Source organism: Myotis daubentonii, chromosome 14 (assembly GCF_963259705.1).
Source record: "Myotis daubentonii chromosome 14, mMyoDau2.1, whole genome shotgun sequence".
In the NCBI taxonomy this organism is placed as follows: Eukaryota; Metazoa; Chordata; class Mammalia; order Chiroptera; family Vespertilionidae; genus Myotis; species Myotis daubentonii.
Window position 1 is genome coordinate 34,686,324 of NC_081853.1, and position 25,826 is coordinate 34,712,149.

Here is a 25,826-nt window from a genome sequence, read left to right on the forward strand (position 1 = left end):
GAACAGTCAGGCCTCAAATGGAATTAGTTTAAAAAATATTATGCTCTGAAAAACTACCACTAGGTTTTAGCTCATTATTTCCTATCAAAGCACTTCAATTGAGAAAAGGCAATTAATCACACTTTAAGATACAACATGGAAAGAAAAGTAAATTTAAAATGTCCTAAAGTTGGTCCGACGGTTGTGGGTTATTGTTAAGCTGATTAACATTGTTAAGCTGATTAAAATGTCCTAAGCAATGGGAGATATCTATAATACTTTCAACAATAAAATTTTTTAAAAATGTCCTAAGTTTTGATACACTGACGGAAGTAATGGAAAAAGATTAATATGCAAAAAATTGTTCTTATGTTTCTAACAACACTTTCTTCTAAAAGGAGATTAATACCATCTTAACAGAACCCATGAGGTTTGTCCTATGCTCAAATGGTAACCTGAACTTACCATATAGCTACAGATAATAAGAGAATGGGAAGAAGAGAGATCACGTGACAACACCAGTGATTTACTGTGATCTTCTGATCAAAGGTAGGGCTTATCTTCCCAAATGCCCCACCCCCATTATGATACATGAGGGAGGAAAGCTATCTGAGTCTGTAAGCTGTAGCTACAAAATCAAGAAAAGCTAAAAATCCATATTCCTTGCCTGTTTACAATTAGAAAGTGCTCTACCTAATTGAATCAGTCAGCATACCTGGGATCTAGAACTTAGTGCATTGAACATGTCAAAAAACACAAAGCATGTGAAGGTCATTGTTGTGTCTCGAGGTGTTATCACATTGTCTCGTAGCTGCCAAAAGAAAAAAATGATTTTTAGTGGCTGAATTTAATGGATAAATACTGCATGTGTTTAAAAGGCTAAAATTTTCTTTCCATTCGGATAAAATAGCTTTAGTCTTATGATATAAGAACATGTAAGCTACATAATTTCCTATATGCGATTTAAATGTTACCTAATGCCCTGGCCAGGTGGCTCAATTGGTTGGAGTGTTCGTCCCCTACACCAAAGATTGCAGGTTCAATCCCCAGTCAGGGCACATACCGGAGGCAACTAATCCATGTTTCTCTCTCACATCGATGTGGTGGTTCTCTCTCTCCTTCTCCTTCTCCCTTCACACCTCTCTAAAATCAATTTTAAAAAAAAACAAAAACAAAAACATATCCTAGGATGAAGATTAAAAATAAACTGAATAAAGTCAACTAATGAATAGCTATAGTCACCATAAAGTAAAAGTCTTCTCACAAACCATATAATAGATATTAAAGCAACTTTCTTTTTTGATGACAAAGTAGCTAAAAACTCAGATATTCTAACATCTCCCCAAATTTTCATATAGCAATTTTTATTGTATCTGATAGTCCTCTGCAGATTTAAATTACTTTAATAAATTAATCAGAAATTCCAATAACCCATAAAGGCCGAAGTCAAACTATGTTTAAATGTTTTTTTGTTTTGTTTTTTAAGACTTTAAATATAATAATATTACCAAAACTGTACTACGTTTAAATGTTTTTATCAAATTTTTCAAAGAGCTCTCCTAACTTTTCAGCCTTCCATGTAACACACAAAAATAAGTTTTATCATATAGAATACATTAATAAAGCAGTTTATCCAGTGAATATACCTCCCGCCAGAAGACAAATAAAGTCCCACAAACAATGATTATTGATGAAACAAGTATTTTAAGTATCAGGTTTTTGGTCAAAATGCTGTCCTTCCAGTTGCGTGGAGGTTTACGAATGACATCTTTATCCACTGGTTCTACTCCAAGGCTTCAAAATAAACAGAAAAATGAATTACTTTAAAGTGTTAACGTTTGGATTTGTTACTTTCAATCCTGATTAACATCAGTTATGCAGGAAACTATAAAAAAACAAAGTATTGAACCACAAAGGAAATCTTGGCTATGTTTACTCAAAAATAACCACAAATTTTATACTCTCCTCTTTTATTCTTATTTATTTAGCACAGTTTAATAGGAGATTGGTAGTCAAATTTTTAAAAAATTGTCCAATTTCATTTACATATAAGTTTACTTATTTCAATATGGGCTCAAATACATGACTGACCAACTGGACTTTGAAATGCCCTCCATGCAATGAGGTTTTGACTATTTGTATTGAGAAGTGACATCTACGGCCCCATTATTATAAAACAAAATACTTAGATGCTTAGGTTCTTTGATACTTTCCCCAAGTCTCTAAAATGGCAACAAAGCCTAGCCTGTAACACTAAACTCAGAGATTTCTCCATTCATCCCGTTCTTAGAAACAAAAAGCTTACTTCTCGAGGACAGGGATTGCCCTGATCTGTTTTCAAGGTAAGACTGGGCACTAGCACAGTGTATAGGCTCAGATCCATAGTGGATGAGTGAGCACCCAAAGAAAATAAATGATATGCACACCATCACTCAATTTATAACAAACATGCTGCTGAAAGATTTCTAACGCTTTCCATGAATGAAGTCTGTAAAACTGAATCATGAGAATATCACATCTTCCTTATCTTTCTAACTTATGCATGAAAAACTCCTACCTCTGAGCTGGAGGTCCATCCATGATAATATTGATCCACAAAATCTGCATGGCATTGAGAGGATTAGGAAAGTTCATTAATGTAGCCAGTGAGATTAAAGTCAATGCTGCTATACTCCTGTTGAAAAAAAGAGTCATTTAAAAAGATCTGTCAGCACAATATAATTCTTACTAATATTAAAATAACCACTTTTTTAGCATTTAAAAATCTCATGTTATTACTGTGCTTTTAAAGGAAGCCTGTATTTCCAAGAACATTTTGAAGCCAGGAGTTAACTCTTATAATCCACAGTATTTTAATAAAAGATTTTCAAGATATTTATGTAACAACAATAAAGGAAGATTTTTAAAGCTGAGTTCAGAATAGCTGTTGCTACATAACAGTTAAGTTTCAACACTATTTTGGTAACTGTTTTTTTGACTACAAAAAAGCCTTTTACTTTTTGGAAAATGATAACGAGGAAACACTAAGTTTTGAAACACCTTAGTTATTTCAGGAGCTATTAATTAAACCACAAAAGTTTCTATACTTTGATGGTGACATAGAGACCTAAGTATCACATTAAGAACCTATTAGAGCCCTAGCTAGTTTGGCTCAGTGGATAAAGCATCGGCCTGCGGACTAAAGCGTCCTGTGTTCAATTCTGGTCAAGGGCACATGCTGGGGTTGTGGGCTTGATCCCCAGTGCGGGGCATGCAGGAGGTAGTCGATCAATGATTCTCTCCCATCATTGATGTTTCTCTCCCTCTCTCTCCCTCTCCCTTCCTCTCTGAAATCAATAAAAATATATTTTTAAAAAGAACCTATTAGACATGCCATTTTTAATTTTTTAATTAAACAAACTTCAGGAAGATAGCCCAGAAGCCTCTAGGCATTCTGCTTAAATAATACTTTTCATATAATCTATATATAAAAAACCCTAATATGCAAATAGACCAAATGGCGAAACAACCGGTCACTATGACATGTGCTGACCGCCAGGAGGCACGCGCGCAACATGGTGGACATCAGTGGCAGAGCGCGAAACATGGCGAGCGTCAGCCGCGGTGGGTGGTGGAGCAGGTGAGCGGGGGCATCAGACCAAGGTGGGGTGCCAGTTGCTGTCATCGGGGCGAGCCTCTGGTGGTTACTGAAAATTCTTTGTTCCCGTGTGCCGCAGTCCTGCCCAGTGGTCTTACCCACTGTTGGCGCCAGAGTCGCCGATAGCACCCACTGCCAGCACCTGGCACCAGCCCTGAATTCTTGGTGCTAGCAGCAGGTGCAAATGGTGGCTGCTGGCCTCAATCACCCCTCAGGGCTTCTCCGCCTCCCACTATTCCTGAGGGGTGATGGGGGGCAGCAGCCACCTCTCACAGCCTCTGCTGGTGCCCAAACTGCCACTCACACCCACTGCCGGCACCAGCCCCACTTTCACCTACTGCCGGCGCCGGTCCTAATTGCTTGGCGCCATCAGCAGGTGCGAGTGGTGGCTGCCAGCCCTGATTACTCCTGAAGGCTTCTCCACCTCCCCCTGCTCCTAAGGGCAATCGGAGCAGCAGCTGCCGCTCGCACCCGTTGCTGGCACCGGCCCCAATTACTCCACACCATCAGCGGGTATAAGCAGGAGCAGCGCCATCAGCACGTGGGAGCAGTGGCAGCGGGAGCAGAGCTGCCGGCAGATAGGACCGGAAGCCACGGTAGGAGAGGCCAGGCAGGGGCACGGAGGATGGGCTGAGACCTGCCCCTGTGCCCACTGCAGCCTTGAGGTCCACAGTTCCTGTCAAGGTGCACGAATTCATGCACTGGCCCCCTAGCCCTATATAATAAAAGAGAAACATGTAAATTAACCATCTCTCCACTATGCTCACCAGCCAATCAGGCGTGAGTATGCAAATTAACCCAACAAACATGGCGGGTTAATTTGCATACACAGGCTCCAGGCGGAGAGCAGAGAAGGAGAGTGGAGAAGTTTGGGGAACTTGGCTCCCCAGGCCTCCAGACGAAGAGCAGAGAGGGAGAGCTGGCAGCTTGGAGGACTTGGCAATGTGGGAGGCCGTGGGACAGAGACAGAGCAGGAAGGGGAAACCAAGAGCGCGGGGAGCACCAGGAATTCTGGGAATCGTAGTTCTGGTGGCAGACGGATCTCCTAGACACTAGAGCTGTGGTTCTCAACCTGTGGGTCACGACCCCTATGGGGGTCGAACGACCCTTTCACAAGGGTCATCTAAGACCATCGGAAAACATATATAATTACATATTGTTTTTGTGATTAATCACTATGCTTTAATTATGTTCAATTTGTAACAATGAAATTGGGGGTCACCACAACATGAGGAACTGTATTAAAGGGCATTAAGGTCGTGGCATTAGGAAGGTTGAGAACCACTGCACTAGAGCAAAGTGAGCCTGGAGCAAGTTACTATTGCGGTGGAGGATGGAGGAAAAGCAAAGGTAAGAGACATAAGTAAAACCAGAGTGTCTAGGAAAAGTTAAAGGGAAGATATTCTAAAACTTCCAGGAAATCTCCACCAATGAAACAAAGAAAAAAAATGCCTCTATTATTCTGTGAGCAACAAACCAAACTAAGTTGGGATCTCAGACAATTCACTCATATGATTGCAAAGACAGACAGAAACTCCTGGATTGGAGAGGGCTCCCCTGAGGGCTCCCAGATTGGAGAGGGTGCAGGTTGGGCTGAGGGACCCCCATACCCCCCAGTGCACGAATGTCATGCACCAGGCCTCTAGTTTATCTATAAGACTCATGGTGACAAACATTTTACAAACTTACGTGCTCAGTTGGAATCTAACAAAATTTTTAATGTTATTATAAATCCCTTTACCCTCTTCAATTGCAGACCTGAAATTAAAAAAAAAAATTAAGTGAGAAAATAGTACCACACAAAAACAAAAATATCTATAGTAAAAACACTAATTTAAAAACAATTTTCCAATTGATATAACACATACTTTGCTAAAAGAATATATTATTTTCTCTACATAATTAAGATTAGAAAAATATGAAAACATTAATCTAACAATAATTAAAGACTTCTAAAGCCCTACCTAAACTGGTTTCATTCTACAATATTAAAATTCCTATTCTTAAAAAAATATATTGAAATGTTAAAATCCCATATTGTCTTTCTACATAAGACAATACTACACACTTATGCTAAAACAATAATCTTCTTTACCCACATTAATTTTTCTTAAAGGTTCAAGATGCATGAATGGTAAGAGGTTAAATTAATTTATGTCAGCAAATAAACAGCAATGAGTTATATAAGATTATAGAATTTAAGCTATCTTTTGCTACTATATATAATTAGATATATGTAGGAGCAGAATTATATAAAGTATATGGTATACAAAGATTCATATAAATTATCTAATCCATTTGTTTGAATGTAGGAAAATATGTGTTTTGTAAATAATTTCCCCTTTCTTCCAAAATTGTTACACAATTCTAAGATGGAAAGAAAAAATTCTTATGTCCTTATAAGAGCTTGGCAATTCTAAGTCCTGAGCTCCCACATGCTTCACTTTAGGCCACAATCCTATACAATAAAAGCCTAATATGCAAATCTACCGAAAGACGGAACACCTGGTGCAACGACAGGTTGCTATGGCATGCACTGACCACCAGGGGGCAGATGCTCAATGCAGGAGCTGCCCCCAGCCCGTAGGCCCCAGGCCAGCCAAGGCAGGTGAATGCGTGGTCCCTCCGATCGCCTTGCTGGTCTCCTCACATAGGGAGGCAACCAGCAGCAGGCGGTGGTGGTAGTGGGATGGGGCTGGCAAGCAGGCAGCGCCAGGCCAGCCAAGGCAGGTTCCAGCAGCCCCCCCGCCACCCCGACAGTCGATCACACTGCCAGTCGCCCCATAGATCAGCCCTGATTGCTGGCCAGGCCTAGGGACCCTACCCATGCACGAATTTCGTGCACTAGGCCTCTAGTGGGTTACTAAAGCACCAGGGGGATAAGTAGCATGTATCACTGATATGAGTAAGACTCAGGTTGGCAGATAGGTTATTATCAAAAAACAGGATTCAGGTGACTCCCATCTGAACACTGAAACTGAAGCCACCAGGTATTACATAAGAATTTTATATCAATTAGAAACTGTGGCTGAAACAACAAAGTTACTCTAACTTAATAAGTTTATTAACTGTATCACTGACAACATGAACAATTACTGGTAAAAGGAAATAGGTATGGAGAACTTGATTATTTTTAATAATTATACAGCCATGCACATGCATATTTCTAATAGCCTGAATTTAACTAGAATAAAAGCCCCACAAAGGTTCACTGCTGTGCCACTACACTTACAGCCAGAAAAATGTGATACTTAGTAAATATTTCTTAAATGAATGGTCCTGCCATTTATTTTGTCCTTTCCATTCCATACAAAATAATTTTCTCCAAAACGACACACTACACCATAAAATAAGATTAACTGACCTACTAAAATAGTTTAATTCATCCAATATATAACGTATTGCTAACTCTTTTCCATCTAAATTGTCTGGAGATGAAGTGTAGGAAAGGATGGGAGAAGATTCTTTCTGATGCACATCGGAAGATACGGAAATGAAACTTACATTATGGTTTGGAAATCATCGTCCACCAGGATCATGTCGGCAGCCTCTTTGCAAACATCTGTGCCAGTCTGACCCATTGCGATTCCAATATCTGCAGCCTTCAGAGCAACTGCATCATTTACTCCATCTCCTGTCATGGCTACAACCGACCCATTCTTCTGTAGAGACTACAGTGGGGACGGGAGGGGGAGGGAGGAATTCTGATTAAAATGTTGCTTCTACAGAGATAATGTGATAAACAAATCCTCTATATTTTTTCACATGATTAAGATTGGAAATAATATAGACCATCAGTTTTTCAATGAATTTCAATATATTTAGGTCTTAAGATAAAACTTTTAAAAGTTTCTATCAGGCCCTGGCCAGCATGGCTCAATGGTTAGAGCATCAGCTGGCATACCAAGGGGTTACAGATTGATTACTGGTCAAGTACTTGGGTTGCAGGTTTGATCCTGGCCTGTTTGGGCCCATGTGGGAGGCACAGTCTCTCTCCCATCCATGTTCCCTGCCCACCCCGCCATTCCATTCTCTCTGAAAATCAATGGAAAAAATCTTTGGGTGAGGATTACCAGCAAAAAGGCTTGTGAGAATAAAGAGCAGAGTGCCTCACACACTTCTGTTTAAAAAACAACAACACACATTTCTATTAATATTCCCACTGTGTAAGAACTGTATGTCTAAAGTCTGATCTAGAGCCAATTACACAGTGGTTCTTAAGGACAATTTTTCCTTCCAGGGAACATCTGGCAATGTCTGCAGACATTTTTTACTGTCATGATTTGGAGGATCATGCTCCTGGCACCTAAAGGGTAGGGGTCAGGGATGCTGCTAAACATCCTACATTTCACAGGACAGCCCCTCACAACAAAGCATCATACAGTCCAAAACGTCAATAGTGTTAAGGTTAAGAAACTCTGAACTGATAGGAAAACACCGGAGAATGCTGCCTCGCACAACCACTTCAAAAATACAACTAAGAGACGGAACGGACATCACCCAGAACCACAGGAAAGCTGGCTGAGGGGAAATTCTTCAACTAGAAGGAAAGAGAACAGCATACCGAGACTCAGAGGAGGCGCAGTGCGGAAAATACAAAGGTGCGGAGGTGTGAGCGGAGCGGGCTGGTGGCTGAGGGCGCGGTTGTCGTTTTCAATCAGGAGGGAGGCTCAGACCCTGAGCTCCAGTTCTGGGCGAGTCTCTAGGGAACCAGACTCAAACGGGAGAAGCGGGACTGTCTAGCATCGGTCGGAACACGAGGGCAGCTTTCTCTCCGAGGTTTGCAGCGGTTGCTGGGACTCTGAGAGGCACAGCCTCTGGGGACCAGACTGAGAGCAGCCATAACTGCTCCCTCCACCCGCCCTGTTGATCCTGTGCGACCCGCCCAGCCCAAGCCCTGCACAGAGCCATTTGCTGGATAGCCTCAGGCAAAGGCTAGATTAGCACCTCCTCAGAGGACAGAAGTTTTCCCATTGCCGACACAGCTGACTCTCACAGCCAGTTGGCCTGGAGGTCAAATCCCCCCAGCATTAACTACAACAATCAACGCTTAACTACAACAAGACTGCGCACAAAGACCACTAGGGGGTGCACCAAGAAAGCATAAAAAATGCGGAGACAAAGAAACAGGACAAAATTGTCAATGGAAGATATAGAGTTCAGAACCACACTTTTAAGGTCTCTCAAGAACTGTCTAGAGGGAGAACCAAGATGGCGGCATAGATTAACGCCGGAGTTTGCTGCTTTGAACAACTACTTCAAAAGTGAAACCAAAAAACGGAAGGGACATCACCCAAAACCACAGGAACGCTGGCTGAGTGGAAGTCCTACAACTAGGAGGAAAGAGAAACGCATACGGACACTCAGAGGAGGCGCAGTGCTGAAGTCAAATTCTGAGGTGCGGAGTGCGCGGAGCAGGCTGGCGGCGGAGGGCGCGGTTGTTGTTTTCAATCGGGAGGGAGTCGCAGACTCTGAGCACCAGATCCGGGCGAGTCTTTAGGGACCCAGTCTCAAACGGGAGAAGCGGGACTGTCTGGCTTCGGTCAGAGCGAGGGCAGCTTTCTCTCCGAGCTTTGCAGCGGGTGCTGGGACTCAGAGAGGCAGAGCCCCTGGGAACAGGACTGAGAGCCGCCATAACTGCTCGCTCTCTCCGGCCCACCCTGTTGATCCTGTGCGACCCGCCCCGCCCAAGCCCTGCACAGAGGCATTTGCTGGATAGCCTCAGGCAAAGGCTAGATTAGCGCCTCCCTAGAGGACAGAAGTTCTCTCACTGCTGACACAGCTGATTCTCATAGCCACTTGGCCTGGAGGTCAAACCCTCCCTGGAATTAGCTACAACAATCAAGATTTATCTATAAGACTGCGAACAAAGACCACTAGGGGGTGCACCAAGGAAGCATAACAAAATGCGGAGACAAAGAAACAGGACAAAATTGTCAATGGAAGAAATAGAGTTCAGAACCACACTTTTAAGGTCTCTCAAGAACTGTTTAGAAGCTGCTGATAAACTTAATGAGATCTACACGAAAACTAATAAGACCCTCGATCTTATATTGGGGAACCAACTAGAAATTAAGCACACACGGACTGAAATAACGAATATTATACAGACGCCCGACAGCAGACCAGAGGAGCGCAAGAATCAAGTCAATGATTTGAAATGCGAGGAAGCAAAAAACATCCAACCGGAAAAGCAAAATGAAAAAAGAATCCAAAAATGCGAGGATAGTGTAAGGAGCCTCTGGGACAGCTTCAAGCGTAACAACATCAGAATTATAGGGGTGCCAGAAGATGAGAGAGAGCAAGATATTGAAAACCTATTTGAAGAAATAATGACAGAAAACTTCCCCCACCTGGTGAAAGAAATGGACTTACAGGTCCAAGAAGCGCGGAGAACCCCAAACAAAAGGAATCCAAAGAGGACCACACCAAGACACATCATAATTAAAATGCCAAGAGCAAAAGATAAAGAGAGAATCTTAAAAACAGCAAGAGAAAGAAACTCAGTTACCTACAAGGGAATTCCCATAAGACTGTCAGCTGATTTCTCAACAGAAACTTTGCAGGCCAGAAGGGAGTGGCAAGAAATATTCAAAGTGATGAATACCAAGAACCTACAACCAAGATTACTTTATCCAGCAAAGCTATCATTCAGAATTGAAGGTCAGATAAAGAGCTTCACAGATAAGGAAAAGCTAAAGGAGTTCATCACCACCAAACCAGGATTATATGAAATGCTGAAAGGTATCCTTTAAGAAGAGGAAGAAAAAGGTAAAGATACAAATTATGAACAACAAATATGCATCTATCAACAAGTGAATCTAAAAATCAAGTGAATAAATAATCTGATGAACAGAATGAACTGTTGATTATAGTAGAATCAGGGACATAGAAAGGGAATGGACTGACTATTCTTGGTGGGGAAAGGGGTGTGGGAGATGTGGGAAGAGACTGGACAAAAATCGTGCACCTATGGATGAGGACAATGGGTGGGGAGTGAGGGCGGAGCGTGGGGCGGGAACTGGGAGGAGGGGAGTTATGGGGGGGGAAAAAAAGGAACAAATGTAATAATCTGAACAATAAAGATTTAATTTAAAAAAATAAAAATAAAAATAAAAATAAAGAAAAAAAAAAGAAAATGAAAAAAAAAAAAAAAGAACTGTCTAGAAGCCGCCGATAAACTTAATGAGATCTACAAGAAATCTAATGAGACCCTTGATGTTATGATAAAGAACCAACTAGAAATTACACATACACTGACTGAAATAAAGAATACTATACAGACTCCCAACAGCAGACCAGAGGAGTGCAAGAATCAAGTCAATGATTTGAAATGCGAAGAAGCAAAAAACACCCAACCAGAAAAGCAAAATGAAAAAAGAATCCGAAAATACGAAGATAGTGTAAGGAGCCTCTGGGACAGCTTCAAGCGTACCAACATCAGAATTATAGGGGTGCCAGAAGATGAGAGAGAGCAAGATATTGAAAACCTATTTGAAGAAATAATGACAAAAAACTTCCCCTACCTGGTGAAAGAAATAGACTTACAGGTCCAGGAAGCGCAGAGAACCCCAAACAAAAGGAATCCAAAGAGGACCACACCAAGACACATCATAATTAAAATGCCAAGAGCAAAAGACAAAGAGAGAATCTTAAAAGCAGCAAGAGAAAGAAACTCAGTTACCTACAAGGGAATACCCATACGACTGTCAGCTGATTTCTCAACAGAAACTTTGCAGGCCAGAAGGGAGTGGCAAGAAATATTCAAAGTGATGAACGCCAAGAACCTACAACCAAGATTACTTTATCCAGCAAAGCTATCATTCAGAATTGAAGGTCAGATAAAGAGCTTCACAGATAAGGAAAAGCTAAAGGAGTTCATCACCACCAAACCAGGATTATATGAAATGCTGAAAGGTATCCTTTAAGAAGAGGAAGAAGAAGAAAAAGGTAAAGATACAAATTATGAACAACAAATATGCATCTATCAACAAGTAAATCTAAGAATCAAGTGGATAAATAATCTGATGAACAGAATGACCTGTTGATTATAATAGAATCAGGGACATAGAAAGGGAATGGACTGACTATTCTTGGGGGGGAAAGGGGTGTGGGAGATGCGGGAAGAGACTGGACAAAAATCGTGCACCTATGGATGAGGACAGTGGGTGGGGAGTGAGGGTGGAGGGTGGGGTGGGAACTGGAAGGAGGGGAGTTATGGGGGGGGAAAAAGAGGAACAAATGTAATAATCTGAACAATAAAGATTTAATAAAAAAATAAAAATAAATTGCCAATAAAAAAAAAGAAACTCTGAACTAATACAATAGAAGGCTACAGTGATTAATAATTTAAGTCAACACCCTAGCCAGTTTAGCTCAGTGGATAGAGCATCAGCCTGCAGACTGAAGGGTCCTGGGTTCGATTCTGGTCAAGAGCACATGCTAGGGTTGCAGGCTTGATCCCTAGTAAGGGGCGTGCAGGAGGCAGCCAATCAATGATTCCCTCTCATCACTGATGTTTCTATCCCTCTCCCTTCCTCTCTGAAATCAATAAAAACATATTTAAAATATATATATATATGCCAAGCGACCGAAACAACAGAACAACCAGTCGCTATGATGTGCACTGCAGTGGACAAACAGGCGCGTATGGGGCCCTGATCGGACCGCGGCCCCTCCCCCCGGCCAGCCCTCCCCCCGATCAGCCCCCCCACCCCGATTGAGGGCAGGGCCAGCCAACCAACCTTCCCCGCCCCCTCCCACCAGCCAGCCGGCCCCCATTGCCTGATCAGGGCCTGCCGGCCAACCTCCCAGTCTCTCACCCTAGTTAGCAGGCCCCGATCGGGACCAGGGGTAGGTGGTGGTGGACGCAGGTGGTGAGAGGAGCACAGGGGGAGGTGGGGACTGCACGGTGGCAGCATGTGGGTGGCAAGAAAAGGAGGAGGTGGAGAGGTAGGGAACTTGACTGGCCCCAATCACTGGCCAGGCCTAGGGACCACACCCATGCAGGAATTTCATGCACCGGGCCTCTAGTAAATTCTATATAATAAAAGGCTAACATGTAAATCGACAGAATAGCGAACAAGTGGTTGCTATGATGTGCACTGACTACCAGAACAGACTTTTACATTGTTCAATTGTTTAAAGTTAGTTTGCAGACATCTCATTCAAGTTTTCTTCTACATCTTCCTTTGCTAACTAAATTCCATTTCAGGTTCTAAAAAAAAAAACAAAAAAAAAAACACCTGTTTTGTTTTATAATACTTCTGACTTTAATGTTCTTTCAAATACTCCTAGTAAGGCCAAAATAATTTAAGACAAGAAGTAGCATTTTGGATATAAAACTTAAACAACTGGATTCTTAGAGACCCACCTTAATAATTTTCATCTTGTGCCTTGGACTCGCTCTGTAAAATACTGCAACCTGTTAAATTACAAAAAACATTAAAAATCTTCAATGTTAAGAAACACCAGAATAACTCATATGCTTCTAATTAACAATGATTTTTAAAAATCAATGTAAACTATATTTAATTTGCTACAGAGATCAAACATAAGTAATATGACATGTTTGTTATGACACTCATTTGACATGCTCATTTCAAAATTTACCAAAGGTACCACAGGAAATACACAATCTCTGGAGAGAGAACAGCCTTACTCTTGAAATGTCTCAGAGATAAAGAAAGGGAAAACTCTCTTCTACCTTTCTTCTAACACCAGCATACAACTAGAATGGCCTCTTCCCTTGTTCTGTCTTCAGGACAGATAAAAAACAGCTATTTCTTCATGTCTATAAAGCCCCCCATCCCCTTTTTTTAAGAGTCCAGTGTCTACTCATTCTCTTTTATTTTGGCTAATTCATGAGGATCTCTTCCACTATATTTCTACTTACATGATCTTATCTCTCCAAACCATATATTTAATCCCTTTTTCTGACCCCATCTCCTGTCTTCTAAAACCCTTTCACTGTGCCCCAAAGTCAGTCATCAGTCATTGACAAAATCCCCTAAATACTTTTCTTTTCCACATTGCTCTAATTTTTCCCTAAAATATGGGCCATCTCTATAGTCCTCTCAAATAGTACAACCAGGAGATCCTGGAGAGGGGTAGGTGTCCTCCATTCTCCCTTCTTTATTCATAAAGCCTGTTTTGAAGGTTACATGAGACTATACTTCCCTCTAATTGCAAGCATTCACTGCTCCAGAGAGGTCACTCCCCGTTTCACAAAGATTTTAACTTCTGCCTTACTGTCACTCTCTCCAACAAAACTTCCCAATCCTGGTGATTTTAATATCCACATACCACACCATTCTCTTTCCCACTCTCCTAGAAAATTCATTCATACTAGTTTCCTCTCCTCATACTCCTGATCCTTTTCTCCAACCTCACTTTCAGCTGATAACCTTGTTCCCTACTTCAAAGAAAAAATCAGATGAGCATTTCCCAAATTCCCACCATCCAGTATCTGTCTCCAGGCAACACCCTTTCTTTCACTGCTTTTACTAATGCAAAGCTGAAGACTCCCTTGGTGGTTTTCAAGTGGTACATAACACAGAGTAAAATTTGTTCTTAAAGCACTAGGATGAGCAGGTTAATCTTTTTAGCTAAGTAAAAATATTGAAATTTAACGAACATAAAATTATGGCCTAAAGAAATTAGATATTAAAAAAACATAGAAATGAGTAAAAATTAAACTATATCACAATATCAAAGAAATAAGATTAGACTTGAGGGTAAGTGAGTTTCATCTATTAACAATGTTTTCACATTTATGTCTGTTTCTCTACCTCTAAAAAGGGAATATACTGATTAAAGGCAAGCACCCAATAAATCACTGTGGTTTGGGAGCAGGAGGGGAGATGATAGGATGAGGACAACAGTATATGGTAAAAGGACAATGGGAAAGAAGTAGAACTTTGTCAGAAAAGGAGAACGTTCAGGGAATAATATGGTAGGAAAAGATAAAAATCATTAAAGGGAAGGGGAAAAGGCTATGCATTTTCAGAAGCAACTTGCAAGAGGATTTTTCTCTTTTCATGGGTCCTTATTTTTAGTGTCTTATTTTCATGCAAGAACTTATACATAAATATTTATAGTAGTTTATTCATAATTGACAACTGGAAATTCAAATGTCTTTAAACTAGTGAATAGGTAACATATACCCATACCGTGGAATACTAGTCAGCAAACAAAAAAAAACTACTACCACACACATCCACACAACCAACATAGATAAATCTCAAATGCATGTGCTAAATGAAAGAAACAGATACATGATTCCATTTTTAGAACATTCTGAAAAAAGCAAAACTATAGGGAGAGAAAACAAACCAGTGGTTGCCACATTCTGGAAGTAGAGGGAGGAGCTGATTTTAAAAAGGCACAATTTGGGGGTATGATGGAACTGCTCTAGATCTTGATTGTGATGGTAGTAACGAAACCAAATGTCAAAACTTAGAAGACTGCTTTAAAATGGGTGAATTTCACTCTATGTAGATGATATTTCAATGCTTTAAAAACATCACATATCATGCTATAATTAAAATAGAAAAGGATAAAAAACATCAAGTAATGGTCTCTCTTTCCACTTTGTATTTTATACAACCATTGCTAATTTTTACAGTATTTTCCTCAGGCGAAACTTGGTTCTTGCAAAAGTTAATAAATTTGCAATATCCTATATTATAAAAGGCTAATATGTAAATCGACCGAACGATGGAAAGACCGGTCTCTATGACACGCACTGACCACCAGGGGGCAGATGCTCAACGCAGGAGCTGCCCCCTGGTGATCAGTGCGCTCCCACAGGGGGTGCGCTGCTCAGCCAGAAGCTCTGAGCTGGGCTAAGGGTTGGCGAGCACAGCAGCCTCTCCTGCCTCCCCGGCAGTGCTAAGGATATCCAACTGATGGCTTAGGCCGGCTCCCACTGGGGAGCGGGCCTAAGCCATCAGTTGGACATCTCTCGAAGGCTCCTGGACTGTGAGAGAGTGCAGGTCGGGCTGAGGGATCCCCCCAAGTGCACAAATTTCATGCACTGGGCCTCAAGTATATATATATATATATATATATATATATATATATATATATATATATATATATATATATATATATATATATATATATATATATGGCTAAGTGAGTAACCATAAATCCTTCCGACCAACCTGCCAGTACATATGACGCGCAATGGCAATTTAAAAATAAATATTGACTCGCGCATGCATGATACACATAAAGCTCTTGCTGGTGCCAATGGCACGCGTGTTTCAATTTTATAATACTATATTATATATACTACTAGGGGCCCGGTGCACGAAATTCGTGCACTGGGTATGTGTGGGGAGGGGAGTGTCCCTCAGCCCAGCCTGCCCCCTCTCACATACTGGGAGCCCTCAGGTGTTGACCCCCATCACCCTCCAATCGCGGATTGGCCCCTTGCCCAGGCCTGATGCCTCGGCCAGAGGTGTAGACCCCCATCACCCTCCGATCGCCTGATCGGCCCCTTGCCCAGGCCTGACGCCTCCGCCAGAGGTGTCAGGCTTGGACAGGGGACCCCCATCTCCCCCTGATCACTGGCTCTGGCCCCTGCTCAGGCCTGAGGCCTCTGGCCCAGGAATCATGCCTGGGCAGGGGACCCCCATCTCCCTCTGATCGCTTGCTCCACCCCCCGCCCAAGCCTGATGCCTCTGACCCAGGCTTCAGGCCTGGGCAAGGGGACCATCATATCCCCCCAATCCCCGGCTCAGCCCCCCACCCAGGCCTGATGCCTCGGCCAGAGGAGTTGACCCTCATCACCCTCCGATCACCAATCACCGGATCGGCCCCTTGACCAGGCCTGAGGCCTCCGGCAGAGGTGTCAGGCCTGGGCAGGGGACCCCCAGCTCCCCGTGGTTGCAGGCTCCGCCCCTGCCAGGCCTAACGCCTCTGGCTGAGGCGTCCGGCTCGGGCAGCAGGGACCCGCAGCTGCAGCGGCCCCGCGATCGTGGGCTTCGCTTTAGGCCCAGGCAAGGGACCCCTAGCTTCGACCTTGCCCAGCTCCCATCGCTGGCTCCACCCCTACTTCCTGCTATCACTGGCCAGGGTGGCAAAGGCGCCTGATTCTCTGATCATGGCTGGGGGGCAGGGCAAAGGCGGCCCCAGGACCGCCTTTGCCCTGCCCCCCAGCTCTTAGCTCCCCGCTGGGTTTCCGATCACTGTCAGTGGCAGGGGGCTTCTTCCTGCTTTCCCTTTCGCCTCCCTGCATTGTGCCTACATATGCAAATTAACCACCATCTTGTTGGCAGTTAACTGTCAATCTTAGTTGGCAGTTAATTTGCATATAGCCCTGATTAGCCAATGAAAAGGGTATCGTCGTACGCCAATTACCATTTTTCTCTTTTACTAGATAGGATTTTGACATGTAATTTTTTGCAGTAACGTAATTACCGCAAGAACCTTTCTTCTAATTAATTTCCTTTCAATGTGCATGAATCCGTGCACTGGGCCACTAGTAATAATAGTTATAATGATCACATCACAAAAACTCTCAATGATAGAACTGATTTCAATGATAAGATTTCATTTCATGATTTAGAACAACAAATTTGGTAGTCATATCCCAACTGTTCTGAAATAAACAGTGTGGTTTTCATAGTAGTAGAAATGGTAACACTTAAAATAAGGCCTTTTGTCTAAAAAGGCTTTAGTTTAGACATACCTTCGGTAGTACTTGTGAAAGCTGCTGGACATCCATTGCATCTATTTCTTCTCCTGAGACTGACTGGGAAGTTTTAGAACACAATCCCAAACGACTAGCTAAAGTAAAATAGAGAGAAAACATAATTAACCAAATTGGTTTTGTTTGACAGGGTAAACATAATGCTCAGTTAATAATAATAATTGTTATCCGTTTACTTTTAAGTATAAAATGCCTCTATACAAAGAGATTGTAAGACAACTACTGGTAAGACAAACCTATCTGAATTTTAAAAGTCTGAGGTTTTCTGTTTGACTCTTATTTTTGTTTAAATTTGAGAGTAAATAGTTTTCACAATTTAATCTATCGAACCTAAGAAGTGAAACACGGCCAATGAAGTTTTGCTCAGCATCTCCATTTTAATGAAGATCAGAGTGCATTTTAACAAAATCAAACAAAATGGTGGTGAATCTGTGGTAATCATGTAGTTGCATGTAAATGAAAATAAAAATTGCAAATTTCTCTAATTTTCCCAACGATGTTACATTTCTGATGACATCCTTCTTAGATAACATAAAGTGTGAAACTTCTGTCTCAATCTCTCTCCATTTTAATAAAATCAGAATTAATGGACTTTTACAAACTGCTTAAATTTATCAGTAAGAACTATAGTTTACTGGTTCTGGGAGATTAACTTCCATGTCCATTTTCCCCCCTTTTACTTCTTAAAGTAATCATAAAAGGCATTCAAAGAAAACAGTCATATATATGATGAAACAACAGAATCATAAATATAGCTATTTTCTTTCAAAGTAGGTACAGGTCTGCTTTGAAAATACTCAGTCAAAAGGAAAACCTAAATTTCATGTTTCCTTTCACATTTATGCTTTTATCCATCAGCATAGTGGATAGGTATTATTTTTTAAACTAAAATAAGTTTGGCCACAATTTTATATAGAGTATGAGCAAAAAAGAGTCAATTTTATTATGTAAACACATTTCATGTCTAATGGTTCACAAACTATGTACTGTAATAATTAAAAAAAAAAACCTATCAAAAACAAAAGGAAGCAGCCTAGTTATACCAATTGCAACTGCAGTCTCCTGTGAGTCTCCAGTAATCATTTTTATCGATACTCCTGAGGCGATGAGTGTTGTAACAGCTTCTTTCACACCAGTTCTAGGAGGATCAATGATTCCCACCAGGCCAAGAAATGTCAGCTGTCCCAGTTCAGGACCAGAAGCTAAAGCAAGAACTTAAGAAATAATAATAAAATCCAAACAAGAAAATGTGAGTCACAAAAACAAAAGAATTTACTTGACAAAAGCTGGAGGCAGTAACACTTCTCAAATAAATCACTTAAGACTATAATGTCAGTGTAGTTATTATATAATCTTTTGTTAAAAAAAATATTTTTATTGATTTCAGAGAGGAAAGGAGAGGGAGAGAGAGAGATAGAAACATCAATGATGAGAGAGAACCATTGATTGGTTGCCTCCTGCACACCTCCCACTGGGGATTGAACCTGCAACCCAAGCATGTGCCTTTGACTGGAATTGAACTCAGGACCCTTCAGTTCGCAGGCCAACACTCTATCCACTGAGCCAAACCGGATAGGGCTATATAATCTTTAAGAACCAAAATTATCATGTGGTAAGACAATATAGTTTAATGGTTCTAGACATAAAGTTGCTTTAAGTTACTAAAAATTAAAAGGAATAAGAAGGGAAGGCAAATGAGGAGCAAATAAAAAATATTTTTACATAGTAACCATATTCAGCTCCTTTCAACATACACTATTGGCTCTTTGGCAACTTCAATTAATTATTTGGAGAAACTATAGGTTTGTTGGGCTTTAAAGTCAATTTTAAACAGACACCTTTGAAGGTGGCTTCTACTAACGTTATCTTCAGCTTTCCAATTTATAGGTCTGTGTAACAATTCAATAGCTTGAAGAGGTCACTATATTAGTTAATTATACACAATATGTAACAATTTCATACATGATAAACCCTGGGAGGTAAAGTTAACTATAAAGTGATTATAAAACCACTATCATCAACAACAGTTTAGATTCTTTCATTCTATAACATTAACAGGTATTTCGTATTTGCAACTCTGGTAATTTAAGAGTATATAAATAACACCACCCTAAAATTATTTATAGCTAGCTTTCTGTCATCCTTGGGCACTTAAGATGTAGTATAAAGAACTGTTGCCGAAACCGGTTTGGCTCAGTGGATGGAGCGTCGGCCTGCGGACTGAAAGGTCCTGGGTTCGATTCCGGTCAAGGGCATGTACCTTGGTTATGGGCACATCCCCAGTGGGAGATGTGCGGGAGGCGGCTGATCGATGTTTCTCTCTCATCGATGTTTCTGACTCTCTGTCTCTCTCCCTTCCTCACTGTGAAAAATCAATAAAATATATTAAAAAAAAAAAAGAACTATTCATTTCCAAATATCATTTAGCTTATTCTCAGAATTCTGGAACCTCACTTTACTATCTATGAACCAATGGATGTGTCTCAACCTGGGATATTATTAGACTAAAGAATTTACCACAGAAAACACAATAAAAGCACACAAACTAAACATATGTATCTCATGGGGAATCTGAAAGTCCAAGCAAGATCACAGGATGTATCCATTCTTATTCAAACAGAAGCATGGAGGATTAGATATATTAAGAAAACCAACTGTAAAGGCAAATAACTTCTATTTTTCCAGTGTAAGATGTGGGCCCCACAGCTACATAAACAGTTCGGCATATGAATTCACCTTGACAGTCCCTAGTGTTGGAATAGAGGCAGAGAGTAACAGAAGGGGACAGCATCAGTTGGCGTCAAAAAGGGAGATCAGCTCTTGGCACTCTCAATGGAGGGGTGATATTAGCCTAGAGCTTAGTATCCTATATTTATCTGTTTGCTTCTTTAGAGCAAATGAAGATCTACTGTTACTGTTTGGGACAGGGTAGGTAGACCTTTTTCATGTAGAAGGTCCCCAAATAAAATATAAAAACAAACATACTCTAATTTCAAAATTATGAATATTACTTTAAAAAACTTAAGTTTTATAAGATGCAACATAAGTATATATAAAGTTAAATTTAAAATCTTTCTATTATTCATTATGGTAATTTCAGGGGGAAGAGGAAGATGGAGCACAAGCAGCAGTGGAGAAGACAAGATGCAAGAGAAAAAGGACCAGAGTGTTTTCTAAAGCCCTGTGAAACAAAGATTTCTGTCTTCTACCAACTCTGATCTATTTCACAATATTACAACAGCAAACACACAACAAAACCTCCACATTCCTCCAGATGAGAAGAGTCAGAATTTAAAAAATGTGTAGCCCCTGTTCCAAAAATTAAGGAAAACAGGAAGCACATACCAAACCTTTAAGACTTCCTCTGTGTCTCTAAATCCCAGCCAATTTTGAAACCCTCTGTTGTAAGCTGCTAAGATAACAAAACTGTGCCCTCAAATAAAACCACAAGAATACCTTTCTAAACATGTAAATCAGAAAGCCCTATAAACCTATGTAAATGTTGTATAGCCACAAAAAGCCCTTGCTTAAGTGAACCGTGAGTATGAAGATTTTTTACATAACTTGTTTCTTTCACCCAGAAATTTGTAGTGTTTCTTCGTTTTGTAAAAATAATAACATTAAAGAAGCCAACTCTTCCAATTTCCTTGACACTACATAAATATACATATCTAATTAGCCACAAGCCAGACGACTACTCAGAAGGTAAAAAACAGGTATGGCCCCAACCCCTGCCTCTTGAATCATACACGATGTCCCTAAGAGAAGTGGCCTGAGGTGTGTGTGCACAGCAGATCCTCTCACCCCATCATGTTTAGTCAGCAACATAAACATAAGCAGAATCTGGGCACTTCTATACTTCACTGGTAAATGCCAAAGGAATAAAGCAGATGAGGAACAAGTAAGCAATCGCCTCAGCTTAAAGAGCAAATTAGAGGCTTAAGACTTCAATATTTAGGAAAGTATTTTAGATCTATTAACAAATAAGACTGTCAAATTAATGAAATAAAGATGGAGTAACATCACTTTACCTCCATCCATCTCCTTCCTCACAAGATAAACTTGTTTACAATAAAATTTCTGCCCTGGCCCGTATGGCTCGGTTGGCTGGGCATCGTCCTATGCACTGGGAGATTAACAGTTCAATTCTCGGACAAGGATACATATCCGGGTTGTGGGCTCAGTCCCCTGTAGGGGGTGTGCAGGAGACAGCCAACAGATGATTTCTTCTCTTATTGGATGTTTTTCTCTCTCTCCCTCTCTCTTCCCCTGTCTCTCAATCAATAAACTATTATAAAAATAAAATTTTTATCACCTATTCATACATCACTGCAGGTCTGTAAAATTTCATATTTTGCTATATTCCCATTTTTCCATTTTTGGGGGGTCAATTAGACAAGTAAAACATAAAATTTCAGAAATGGCAGGGTTCTACGAAGCCTGGACTAGAGCTATACAGCTCAGGTGTGAAGCATGAATTTATCTGCATTGAACAGAAAGCATTACCTTTCCACCCATGGGGACGATGCTGAAGCAACCTTACCTCTGAGCCCTGCTGAGCCCATTCGTGCCTTCTCTTGTTGGGACCGATCTCTCTGCTGCTGGGTGAGTGTTAAAGTCTGTCCTTTGCTAAGGTATGTAGTACAATACTTAATCACCTGTTCATAAGCACCCTTCATAAAACAAATCTCTGGTCCATCCTAGGAAAAGAAGAGAGCAAATAAATTCAAATTAACTTCAACTTGTACATATCTGCCATTGGAATCCAAAAGCAAGTGGTATTCATTTCTCATAATCCCCAGGGTAGCTACTCAAGCCCAAGGCTTTGAGTGGCACCTGAACTCTGAAAATTATAAGTTCATATATGGGGGTTTACTGCACCCTACAAACAGCATCTACTCCCTACCTTCACCCTTACACACTGAAAGCAGTGCTATACTAAGCCCCAGAGTAGGCACTCTGAGATCTGAGGAGAGGCTCACAACAGGAATAGGAAAGAGAGCAAACATCTGCCCAAGCAATGACTCAGGCCTTCTTCTCTTGGCTGTTATTATATGTAGACATGTGATCCCATTTAATTCTCACAACCAGCTTATAATTATGGGTATTAGCAGATTTTTTCTTCTATTTTTCTTCATAGTAAAGTAATATACAAAAGCTTACAATGAAAAACTGCAGTTCCCTGCCTAAACCTTCTTACCTCTAGTCCTTCCCTAAAAGGCAAGCCAATTTTAACTCTATAGATGTTTTCCTTGGTATTTATCTCCAAGTTTTTAAATATGTTTGTATATTTTGCTTATCGATTTTATAATTGTCTATTGGGATAGGTGGTAGTTTGGCCACCCCCACTACCTATTCCTCCTTTCCATATCATCTATACTAATAAAAGGATAATATGCTAATTAGACCGGGTCGACCAGACATCTTCCGGTCATCCGGTCCTCCTTCCTGACAAAGAAATGGTGGCGGGGGCGGAGGCAGAGGCAGTTAGGGGCAATCAGGCCAGCAGGGGAGCGGTTAGGAGCCAGCAGTCCCAGATTTCAAGAGGGATGTCCAATCCTAAACCGGCAGTTGGACATCCCCCCGAGGGGTCCTGGATTGGAAAGGGTGCAGGCCGGGCTGAGGGATCCCACCCCCTGCACAAATTTTGTGCACCGGGCCTCTAGTTATAATATAATTAAAGCAAAATTTGTTAGTATTCTAAATATTTTATGACTCCCCACTGTTGAACGAAGTGGTAGTCACTACAACACTTCATACACATCCAGCTTTCTGTGCAGGCACTTGGTAGAAATGTATTCCCCTGACCCTCTCTCCCACTTTGAAGTTAGGTATGACGTGCTTTGACCAATAAATATGAGCAGTACTTGTGTCACTTCCAAATGGAAATTTAGAAACCAGAGCATAAGATGCTCTTTCTCTGCACATTATTACAGTGTGTGCTCACATTGAGACAAAGCTACTAAGTAGTAAACAGATATTAGAGTGTAGGGGGGCAGCAGGAAGGCACGATGCTGTTTCCTGGCCTATATAAATAAAACATTTATTTTCCTGTTTAAGTTTTATCTTTTAGAAAGTTAATAACTGCCTCTTTTTTTATTTTCTTAGTTGTCTTTACACCTACTAATAATTATTCAGGAACTCTTCCATGTAATATAAAGCCCTGCTAAATGATATTTTTCACATGATCAAATGAGCAGGTAAATTATTACTCCCATATTATTATTGAAGAAAGACCTTCCTCCTTGATTCTTGTTCTCCTTTCCCTTTCTAATGTGAGTTGGCTGATTTCTAGGCCTACTGTATGACTGGATGCATCCAGAAACTTCCCTTTACCTCCATCCTGGTTAGAACTCATTGTGTGCTATATCTTTCTTTTCTTTAGTTTATCGTCTTATCTCGGAATAACATATCCACCAGTATCTTTCTAAGATGTGTGGGATATCCATTTTGAGATTTGGAATGTCTGAAAACATTTTTACTCCAACCCCACATTTTTAAGTTCATCTTGGAATAAATTTCCTCTCAATTTGAAGGCTTTCCTTTATCTTCCAGCTTCTGCTATCCAGTGTTGGATTTGAAGTCCAAAGAAGCTATTTTAATTCCTAAACCTTTATATACGATCTCCCCTACCCTGGCCTCCCACCCCAAAACCGCCTGAAGCTTTTAAAATTCTCCCTCGAGTTTCTTGATTATGGGCCTTGTGTTTACTCCTGAGGAGAGACTGTTCCAAGATGTGACTGCCGCCTGACTCAAGAGCTGGACCTGGGAGAGACTGCTTCCGGCAAACCCCACTTAGAGACTGGCTGATCATATTGATGTTCATTCTGACATAAATCAGTAATCCTCCCCTGCCTCCTACTATGTGCTGATTCCTGTAACAGGCAGTTGACCTGGCCTTGTCAAGCATGCAAAGTAATTTCCCGTACCTGGTAGTATTCATATACTAGTACCCATGGGTATCCCTCCTTTACCCTAGAAAATTCTTTGGCACCTGCCAAACATATTGTCTTCTAGCTGCCCAAAACCCACCTCCTATGTAAGTTGCCCTTGAAAAAACTCCATTAATCATCAGACTGCAATGGCCAGCCTATTTCTTAGATCTTTCCCAGCCCTCCACCTACGAAGGAAGATTTTCAGTATCAGGACTTTTTCCTGGATCTGGATATACAATCTCTTCCCCAACGGATGGGCAATTTTATTTTAAAAGCTGAAGTCCTTCCTCTGGAAAATTTGATAAAATCTTCCCATTTTCTGTTCTTTCTTCCTGTTACCACTATCAGGTGGATGTTGGATCTCCTATATTTATTTTCTGATTTTTATACCTTATCTTTTATATGGTCCACCTCTTTAATGTTTTGTTCTACTTTCTGATAGATTCTTTACTTCATTGAAAAACTTTCTATTTAAAGCATTTTGTTGTCAGTTTTTTATAACAAAATTGTAAAAACGTTCTTTGGAAATTTACTTCAGCATCCGGAATTATCTTTGCTTCTCTGAGATCTCTTTCTCTGCTGGTTTGGTCTGTCTTTCCTACTGACGATTTTTCCCAAATATCTAGCAATTCTTGACCGTCCCACATTTTTAAGTACAAGTTGTTATTACAACTTTCAATGTATAATTTGGATGTAATACCTCTTAAGTCAAATCATTAAACTTTATATGAGCCACATTATCTTGAAGTACTGTGTGACAGTATACAAAATGTAAAAAAAAGGAGACCTTCCAAATAAACTCATATATATATATATACACACACACACACATACACACACACACACACTAGAGGTCCGGTGCACAAAAATTTGTGCACTCGGGGGGGGGGGGGTGGTCCCTCAGCCTGGCCTGTGCCCTCCCGCAGTCTGAGACCCCTTGGGGGTTGTCCACCTGCTGGCTTAGGCCTGCTCCCCAGGGGATTGGGCCTAAGCTGGCAGTCAGACATCCCTCTGGCAGCCCAGGAGCCCTCGGAGGATGTCCACTTGCCAGTGGGGACCAGGCCTAAGCTGCAGTCGGACATCCTTAGCGCTGCTGAGGAGGCGGGAGAGGCTCCCACCATCACTGCTGTGCTGGCAGTTGTCAGCCTGGCTTGTGGCTGAGCAGAGCTCCCCCGGTGGGAGCGCACTGACCACCAGGGGGCAGCTCCTGCATTGAGCGTCTGCCCCCGGTGGTCAGTGTGTGTCATAGTGACCAGCCATTCCCAGTCGTTCTGCTGTTAGGGTCAATTTGCATATTACCCTTTTATTATATGCCTGGTGCATGGAAGGGGCTGGCTGGTTTGCCCTGAAGGGTGTCCCGGATCAGGGTGGGGGTCCTGCTGGGGTGCCTGGCCAGCCTGGGTGAGGGGCTGAGGGCTGTTTTCAGGTTGGCCACACCCCCTTCAGGGAGGGGGATCCTGCTGGGGTGCCTGGCCAGCCTGGGTGAGTGGCTGATGGCTATTTTCAGGCTGACCATAGCCCCTTCAGGGTGGGGGTCCCTGCTGGGGTGCCTGGC

At 41.4% G+C, this 25,826-nt stretch overlaps 1 protein-coding gene across 10 annotated transcripts in view; it reads right to left on the bottom strand.

Annotated features, from left to right (window-relative positions):
• Window positions 1-25,826, bottom strand: part of ATP2C1 (ATPase secretory pathway Ca2+ transporting 1) — a 131,153-nt gene that overhangs the window by 18,260 nt on the left and 87,067 nt on the right. For all 10 annotated transcript variants that reach the window (XM_059663975.1, XM_059663979.1, XM_059663977.1 and 7 more), the window contains 9 exons: window positions 21,880-22,036; window positions 18,380-18,550; window positions 17,316-17,413; window positions 12,990-13,040; window positions 7,121-7,287; window positions 5,306-5,374; window positions 2,537-2,653; window positions 1,626-1,773; window positions 695-790 (listed from right to left, as the gene is read on the bottom strand). In XM_059663975.1, the coding sequence (XP_059519958.1) occupies window positions 695-790; window positions 1,626-1,773; window positions 2,537-2,653; window positions 5,306-5,374; window positions 7,121-7,287; window positions 12,990-13,040; window positions 17,316-17,413; window positions 18,380-18,550; window positions 21,880-22,036 (1,074 nt within the window). The remainder of the gene's footprint in view (window positions 1-694; window positions 791-1,625; window positions 1,774-2,536; window positions 2,654-5,305; window positions 5,375-7,120; window positions 7,288-12,989; window positions 13,041-17,315; window positions 17,414-18,379; window positions 18,551-21,879; window positions 22,037-25,826) is intronic.